This window comes from Aptenodytes forsteri, unplaced genomic scaffold (assembly GCF_000699145.1).
Source record: "Aptenodytes forsteri isolate BGI_AS27 unplaced genomic scaffold, ASM69914v1 Scaffold252, whole genome shotgun sequence".
NCBI lineage: Eukaryota > Metazoa > Chordata > Aves > Sphenisciformes > Spheniscidae > Aptenodytes > Aptenodytes forsteri.
In genome coordinates this window covers 1,991,377-2,000,546 of record NW_008794281.1, presented here as the reverse complement: position 1 = coordinate 2,000,546, position 9,170 = coordinate 1,991,377, and the positions used below count along the sequence as shown (strand labels likewise).

The 9,170-nt window shown below is 38.9% G+C and overlaps 1 protein-coding gene across 1 annotated transcript in view; it reads left to right on the top strand.

Annotated features, from left to right (window-relative positions):
* FBXO3 (F-box protein 3) overlaps positions 1-8,826 on the top strand; it is a 33,244-nt gene extending 24,418 nt beyond the window's left edge. The window contains exons 7-12 of the mRNA XM_009286724.1: positions 1,158-1,203; positions 3,485-3,569; positions 4,525-4,647; positions 5,106-5,221; positions 5,599-5,789; positions 7,681-8,826. Of these exons, the coding sequence (XP_009284999.1) occupies positions 1,158-1,203; positions 3,485-3,569; positions 4,525-4,647; positions 5,106-5,221; positions 5,599-5,789; positions 7,681-7,806 (687 nt within the window). The 3' untranslated portion in view covers positions 7,807-8,826. The remainder of the gene's footprint in view (positions 1-1,157; positions 1,204-3,484; positions 3,570-4,524; positions 4,648-5,105; positions 5,222-5,598; positions 5,790-7,680) is intronic.
* Positions 8,827-9,170: the final 344 nt, after the last annotated feature.

Genomic DNA, 9,170 nt, shown 5'->3' with positions numbered 1-9,170 from the left:
GGCTTTAAACTAGAAGCGAGGAGATTCAGATCAGATACAAGGAAGAAATTCTTCCCTGTGAGGGTGGGGAGGCACTGGAACAGGTTGCCCAGAGAAGTTGTGGATGCCCCATCCCTGGAAACAGTCAAGGTCAGGTTGGACCAGGGCTCTGAGCAACCTGGTCCAGTGGAAGGTGTCCCTGCCCATGGCAGGGGGGTTGGAACTGGATGATCTTTAGGGTCCCTTCCAACCCAAACCGTTCTATGACTCATCCTGCTGTGAAGTTCCTGGCGGTTTGTTTTCAAAGCATGTAGCAATGAGATTTCTAGGGAATGCCATGATAATGGATCACTTGAAGGATGTTGAGATCCCCCTTTGTATTATGCCGAGTTTTTAAACCTTCTGGATGATGCTTGGGAACTGGGAAGGTTACTTACACACTTATATTTTGGTTCATCTGTGGACAGCCCTGCTTGTTTCAGGGGAGAACGTCGTAGTGCAGGAGCTGGGATTGTTTAGCCTGGAGAAGAGAAGGCTCAGGGGAATCTTACTGATATTTATAAATATCTGATAGCAGGGCATAAAGAAGTCCAGAGCTAGACTCTTCTCAGTGATGCCTGCCCAATGACAGAAGAAGAGGCAATGGGCACAAATTGAAACACAGGAAACTTGATCTGGATGTAGACAAAAATGTTTTTACTGTGAGTGTGATTGAACACTGGAACAGGTTACCCAGAGAGGTTGTGTAGTCTTTGTCCTTGGACAAGACATCATTCTGGGCAACCTGCTCTAGCTAACCCTGCCTCAAGCAGCGGGATTGGACTGATCGTCTCCAGAGGTCTCTTCCAACCTCAGCTGTTCTGTGCTTCTATTCTAAGGCAATATTTTGAGGGGCCTTGTTTCTTGAATGAGTCATTAAATCTGATTTTATATGCATGAGCCTTAGTGGAATGTTCAAGCTGTATACTCAGTGGTCACGTGAGCACTCATGGGGACAGGCATGTGTTTTAGATATTTGAATATCTGACTGGGAGTATAACGATGTATTAAGCAGCCAGATTTTAGGTTTAGTGAATATAGGGAAAGTGTTCCCTATGTTATATTTCAGGTGTTGAATTTTAACTTTGAAAGTCTAATGCTCTCCTTCTAATATATCCATAACCTTCTTTCCCTTTTAGGACCAAATGGCTCGCAATCCATCTGCTATTGATATGTTCATTACAGGTAACACTTTAGATAAAACATGCTGCAAAATCTTCTAATTGCACTGTTTAGAAAATGCATGTCAGTACGACTTGAACAAAGCAAGCGTTCTAAATTTTCTGTGCTACATGTAAGACTCCAACCTACTTTAAACATCAGCGGTTACTTGAAATGAGATGCGAGTTTTCACTATTAAAGCTTGTCCTTCTGTGTGTCTTGTATACAAATCATTCAGTGTACTAGCCTGTCTAACAAGATGAGCAAAACCTTTAGCGTCGCCATCACAGGGGTGATGTAAGCAGTTATTAAATACAACACCCAAGTGGACAGAAAGATTTTTTTTTTTCCCCCCAGTAGTTTTTGAAACCATGTTAGAAGTTGAAAATATTTTGTGTCCCTTAATGATATCTAATTAACTATAAATGTAGCTGCAGAAGAACACCTTTCTGTTTTTTATTTGCCCAATTGCTTTGTTCAAAGGGTAAAGGAGGGAAGGGGAAAACTGCGTAATTGTTGTTTGGTTATGTAGTAATCTGTTGCGATCATCTGTCTGACATGTACATTGACTGGAATAGTGTTTTGATTGTTTCTTTTTGTTAATCCACTGGAATCTGGTAATTGTGGCTATGTCTAAATTAATTCCTTTCACTTCAGTGGGAAAGCAGGTGTGTAATAAATGGCACCAACATGAATATTAAAGTTTAGCCTTGCACATTTCTTAGGAAATACGTATTAATATTACAGTGAGAAACCACATTAGGTAGTGCTATACCATTGCTGGTTTGGGTTGAAGGTAGTCAAACTCTTAGCCACGCTAATTTTAGGAAACCTTGCTATGTACTGATTGATTGTATGAACTGATTTTAGTGTGAAGTAGTCAATCTGTTACCTGTTTTACAAAGGTCATTGCAGAACGCATTGTGTGCTTTAGAACCATCGTAGGAAAGATACAGCAAAAGCTCAAGAGTTTGGTTACTTGCTTCTCTCCACCTGAGGATGATGTAATACTTTACAGCTACTCTGTGGTGAATTTGTATTGCTGCTCAAGGTTGCTGCTTTTATGGAATTGAGTCGATGGTGAGGTGATCTGACATCATATTTAAATGTATTCCACTTGGCTGAAAGGGTTAATCTTGGCTTATCGCAGAGTGGAGGGGAAGTTTCATATACAGCATTTATCTTGTAATTTTGAACGCGGCAGGGTAAATTGGTTCACTTTCTCCATTCGGAGTTATTTTATACAAGGTTTGCATTTTGTGGATTAGTGGTAGAAAGGAGGATAATAAACTTGGAGTTCCTTAGACTTCCAAAAGATCAGAGGACAGTACACATAGCTCTTGCTCAAAGGAAGGAGTGGTAAGTACACTTAATCTAACAGGAGTGGTAGTACCTGATAACATGTCAGTGAAGGTGAGGATAATGATTTCTTCGTATTTCAGCTTAAATCCAGTTTTGTATCAGTAATATTGACAAATAGTTGAAGAACTCTGTACTTTTCTATTGAACTCTATGTTGCAATGCTTGGAAGATTTGTGGCCGAGAAATTCTTTTATGGAGAGCCGCTCTGTCTTGTATGAAACTCTCTTCTTTGAGAGTTAAATGTGACAGCTTGACTGTCTGCTTCGAAATCAAGCTGTTCCTAAATAATGGCTGTAGGTGTATGAAAAGCTGTTCTCAGACAATGGGTCTAAGTGTACGAAAATCCGAGGTTCTTTGGAATGACATACAGCCTTAGTCTTCTGGGTTTGTAGCAGGAGTGCGGAGTATGTCTATGACTTATCCCCGTTTTTAAGGAGAGGGAAATTCTGCAACTTGCTAGCATGTTTCTTAGAAACTCTATTCATATGGAAACATGCATATCAAAACTAAGTCCATAAATCCACCAGCGGGCTTGCATGCCTCTTGTCGGTAGAATAGTTGGAAATAGCTCTACAAGTAGTATAGGCCACTATACTTGTCATCTTTCCCAGTCATAGCAGAAGAGTCATGAGCAGCAACCAGATGATGACAGACACCAGCATTTGAAGACCATGATTATAATGTGAAATACTTAGCTAAGAGATTCTTTGTTTGCTGTGTCATTTCTGGAGTATGCACTCTTAACTCTTAGCTCTTGGTTCGTTTCTCCAATGATCCTTGTTGGTAGAATGGGCTGGAATATGGACTGACTCATCTAAGTAAGCCTGAGAGTTTATTATAAAAATATTCAAAGCTTTAAACTGTTTCCTTGAAGTATTTAATGTAATGTGCTTAGTGGTAAATTTGCCTGTCCTTATGAATACTTTTCTTCTTTGGCATCTAGGTACATCTTACTTGGAATGGTTTACATCCTATGTAAACAAAGTTGTAACTGGTGGTTATCCTATCATCAGAGACCAGATTTTCAGGTATTGTGACTGGGATTTATAACCTCACTGCAAGGTTTTGATGCTTCTTTTAGAATGCTGACCTCTTTCCAAATAGTTATGGGTATCTGATACAAAAGCTGATGGTGGAGAGAGGAGAAAGCATGTGAAACTTATTGAAGATAAAGCTGTAAAACAGAATGCTTAAAGAAACTTTTTTTTTTTTACCAGAAGCTTCAGAGTCTGTAACTTTGTATTAACAGGACCAGAATTTTGCATTATAACTGATCTGAAGCTTGCTGTAAAACAGAATTCTTAAAGAAACTTTTTTTTTTTTACCAGAAGCTTCAGAGTCTGTAACTTTGTATTAACAGGACCAGAATTTTGCATTATAACTGATCTGAAGCTTAGCTAACAGCATAATATTTATTGTTTGCCATGAGCGTGCTGCTGCTGCAGGACTGTTCTGAGTTGCTAAAAAAGCAATTGTTTCAGCAAACTGGTCTCTAAAATCACACTGTTGAATATGTAAATAAACAGAACTTGTTCTGGTGTTTGAATCTTCATGCGCTTTTAATTTCTTCTAAATAATAAGCAAGAACCTTAATTCTGTCAAACTGGGATGCTATAGAACCAAGTTCCTGATCTGTAAATTAATTTTCTGTAGGAGTTGCTAGTTTTTTTTTTTTTAAATAGCTTAATAACACATCCTTATTAAACAAGTGTGTCTTGATTGACTTCAGATCAAATTAAACACCCAGCTTAATACAAGCATTAATGGAGGTACAAAATGATCCATAGCTGTGTGAGTTTAGGTGATGGGGAGGTATACGTCGTGAAGACACTGCATACATCCTTTAACTGCCAAATGACAAGAATTACTTTAAACCTAGCACCACAGTGCTCTTATTAGTTATTAACTAATCACTTTCCATACAGAAAGCTAAACACGTAATGTACAGAGCTATTTGCAGAGTTAATGTTTTCCTTTCCGTAGGTATGTGCATGATAAAGAATGTGTTGCTACCACAGGAGATATTACTGTTTCTGTGTCCACATCTTTTCTACCTGAACTCAGTTCTGTGCATCCACCGCATTATTTCTTCACTTACAGAATCAGGTAAAAATAACAACTGAATTAACTCTTACAACAGGACAGACCTATGTGATGTTCAAAGCATCAGTTGTTGCAAATTTATGCACAGCGTTCAAAAGCATACTGAAATGAATAGGATGTGCACAACATGCTGTGCTTTTTAATAAAAAAAACCCCAAACCCAACTAAATTGTTACCTGGTCAGGTACGCAAAGTGCCAGTCAAGTTGGTAATTGGTAAAGTACAGTGATGGGTGGGGGAAAGAAGTTAGGAGTGACTCTTGTGATTTAGAAAGGGGTAAATAACAACAGATAGTGAAGCAGAGGCACGGAGCTGGATCCTGACAACTGATTCAGTATACTTTAACTTAGTGGGGTTTTTCTGCCCAGTCTACTTTGAGAGAGATCCCAAGGATACTAAAGCATTTCCTAAAATGTATGAAAGTAGATACGTAACGATTAAGTATGTTGTTTGGCTTCTAGAATTGAAATGTCCAAAGATGCTCTTCCTGAGAAGGCTTGTCAGCTGGACAGTCGATACTGGAGAATAACAAATGCCAAGGGCGATGTAGAAGAAGTTCAGGGTCCTGGAGTAGTTGGTAAGTAAAAGATTGCTTTTACGAACCCAATAGAGTAGTTCTGTATTTAATGTAGATGTTATGAAAGTTATATTATTAGCCGTTCATCATGGTGACAGAGGGTAGTAGTTGTATGGTTTGTATGAAAATCATTTTGTTGCTTGAAAGAAAGAGATGTGTACCCATCTGGTTTGTCTTTACAGTTGTTTTGCAAGTTGATAGTTAAACGCTCTTCAGACAGTTTTTTAACATCAGTAGTTGCTGAGACTCATTTATGCATCCACTGGAATATAAAATGATCTGCCTGAATATGTTGTGGAGTGCAAGTGCTTTAGCAAACTGCTAAATTGTAGTTCTACTTCAGTCCTTACTATTGTCATCTAATATTTTACCAACAGGGGAGTTTCCAATTATCAGTCCAGGGAGAGTCTATGAATATACCAGCTGTACTACATTTTCCACAACATCTGGATATATGGAGGGGTATTACACCTTCCATTGCCTCTACTACAAGGACAAATTCTTTAACGTCACAATTCCCAGATTTCATATGGTGTGTCCAACATTCAAGGTGTCTACTGCACGAATGGTAAGCGGAGATGCACTTGTGCTTATCCTAGTTGGTTGTTTTCTCCGACCTCCTGTTTTCAGAGAACACTTGGATTAATTTTAATAGGACAGTGTAACTGTGTGTTTAAACTCCAGTGCCATGTCACTTCTCAGTTTTCATTCTTTTCTTGAAAATCATTCTTTTTCAGAACCATTTCTCAAAAAAAAAAAGTCTAAAAGTATCACTCAGTCTGGGACTTTGGCAATTTCCCATTATATGAATTCTTTTCAGCTTCTGGAATGCTTATTGATAAGAAAACACTGCTGGTGCAAAAATTACAGTACTGAACAGTATTCAGACTGGTAACTCCATACAACACATGGTCCAATTAAGACTAAGTCTAGCAACTGTAGTAATCTTTGTAGGCAGTTTGTACATTGGTAAAGCCGTGTATCCTCATTGCTTTGACATGTAATGCTACCAGTTTAATTCAAGACCCTCGGCCCTAGCTTTCCTAGGACGCCGTACATGGCTGTGGGTCTTCCTCCTCAAGTCCTCACCTCTGTCTGGTATCAAGGTCAAACCTGGTTGTATCGGTGAGATCAGGGGCCCTGTGGGTTCCCAACAGAGGTAGAACGTGACCATTCTGTTGTCCTGTGTCTGAACACAACTGCCCCTCGGGATGCAGAGAAATACACGTGTATGTATAGAATCATAGAATAGTTTGGGCTGGAAGGGACCTCTAAAGGTCATCTAGTCCAACCCCCCTGCCATGGGCAGGGACAGCTTCAGCTAGATCAGGTTGCTCAGAGCCCCGTCCAACCTGATTCATGTCTGTTCAGGGCGTATTTCGGAGGTATATCTGATTACGCCGACTACAGCAATGTTGAGTTTTGTTTGCTTGTTTTGCTTTAAGGAGCTATCTCATTTCTTAATTTGTGCCTAGAAACATGGCATGGCGTTAGCTGTTTGGATTTCATAGTTCTTTTAAATATTCTGTCTTGGTATGACCACACTGTCGTCTGTTTTAGCCATAATAGTGTATCTACTTTCTTCAACAAGAAAAGTGTCAGTTAATGACAACTTAAAAATGATAGCAGTCTGTCTGATGTTCATTAGTCCTCACTGACCGTGCGTTCCATAAAGTCACTTAATGACTTCACAAATCAGTAAGATATTTAGCTTCCTGTTAATTATAATGAAGTTTTAGTTTGGAGATTGCGGGTGAACTATGTAATCTCTCCCTTTACTTTGGCACATTTCGAGAAGAATGCTTTATTTATTTTATCACTAGCATAGCCCTTACTTAGTGACTAATTCGGAGAGAACTTGAACGTTTTTGTGTGAGCGTCGAATCTTTCCTTGGGGGTAGACATCTGCTTGGACACTTTCTCATGTTTTTCAAGGGACTTGAGACTCTGATTACCAGTAGCTCTAACAGTAAGTGCCAGCAGATGTCGTGCTTCTAACAGAAAATGGCATCTCTTAACTCTTGCTCACATTTGTGGCACTTGTAACCGCCTTCCATTCGGTTGACTGTAAAAATAATTTGCTTTTCTCTTTTGCTCTACCTCTGTTTTGAAGGTAGTAATGACCCTTTGTTTTTAAACTACTTCTATTAAAAGACAACGTAAGCCGCCAAGAAAATTGGTACAGCTAAGATACTGAATTGTGGCTTTACGTAGTTGTACATATGAAATAATGAAGGCTAATGGATATTTACTGAGTTAACGGTCAAGTAGTTCGGCAAAATGATCTCTATGGCAAATTAAACTTTATAAGGAGCTGGTTTTAGGACACAGAGCACAATGTCTACTTCAGCTAATTGATGCAATAATGCAGACGAGATTTTTCTAGGCAGTTGTTAGTGCTTTCTTATAACTAGCTGGAATTGAAGATTCTAATTAAATACGGATGTGTTTTGTATTAGGAAACAAATCATAATGAATATGCAGTGGATGAAGACGAAGATTCCACAGACACTGATGAATATGAAGATCGACGTAGAGTGTTGGACATTCCTGCACCTTCTGGACGCTGCCCGCGTCATACCTGATGGGATTTTTTTCAGAACAAAATAAACTGTTTTCAGAAGCTGAACTCTTTGGGGCTAGTGCATAAGAATATTTCTGACTATTGTAAATGAACTTTGTTGCACATCAGGGCAACTAGCATGAATGTTGGTGCCAGTTCTAATATTCATCAGAGTATAACTTTTTTTTTGCCCAGCCCTGGTTTGGAAGTGGGGAGGGGGCGTGGGGGGGCAGGGGAAGGGAGGGAGAGGAAGAGAAAGGTTTTTGGGGTTTGTTCACTTTTTTCCAAAGTGCTAAACAGCTTGATAGTCCGAGGTAATCGTATCTTACACTTTTAAACTATTGCCTATTTATGATGATATTGCAAATATGGTGTGGGGATTTGTTTTTATACAAGCATTTAAAATTAGTCATAGACAAGATGGCAAAAAAGGTGTATACTATTGTCCTTTCTCATGAGTTTCTACTCTCGATAACTCCCGCTAAGAATGAAACTTGCAGTTTGGTCTGCGTATCCCATTTGGGTGAGATCAGGTGCTCTTATACTCTTTTTTTTTTTTTAATTAACATAGAGGTACGAGAAAATTCTGATCATCAAATGCATAAATGAGGAATGAAACTGGCCTTATTTTTAGACAATCTGTTTTTCAGCTTAATTTTATGCTAAGTGACTGATTGGATAATGCCTTTTGGAATGTAGTGTATGTGCATAATCTGCCACTCAGTAACCACGAAGTTTCTCAATGACTACAAAGTATGAATTTGTAAATACATTTTGAGTTTTTTCTTCATATGATGTTTGCCGTTCAGACTTTGTCATAGGTGACAAATTTATGTTGAAGTATCATGTTTCCCTAAATCCTCTGTGGATTTTTGTAACTACGCCTGAATAAAAATAGAAAAGGAAAAAAAAAAAAGGGAGCCTGACAGAACACCAGATGACTAGAAACTATATTTAAAGAAGTATCTGGTTTTGCTTTATCACTTTTATTTTGTTTCCATTGTCATGAATAAACAACTTAACTGCCTCTGCTCTGAAGTGCTACGTGGGACTCTTGTCAAGATTTGAGCAATAATTGTGTGACTAGCATCGCTGTAGTCAGTTCTGCTTTTTGACATCCAGAATTAGTAGCTCCTGTGAGGAAAACCAGTATATTGTGGAAACTGAATGTTTCCATTATTGACTAGTTACTGCTCATACAGAAAGCCTGGGGTTTTTTTTACAAGTCATAGTATTAGATTCTCCGTGTGCTCATCTTTCTCAAGTGCCACGCAGCATCTGGATCTTCCGCAGTGGTACAAGGCAGAAAAACAAATACTGAGTATGATCCCTACAACAGTCGTTCAGGTGAAACATCTAGAGAAGCAAAACAATGCGTTGTCCCTC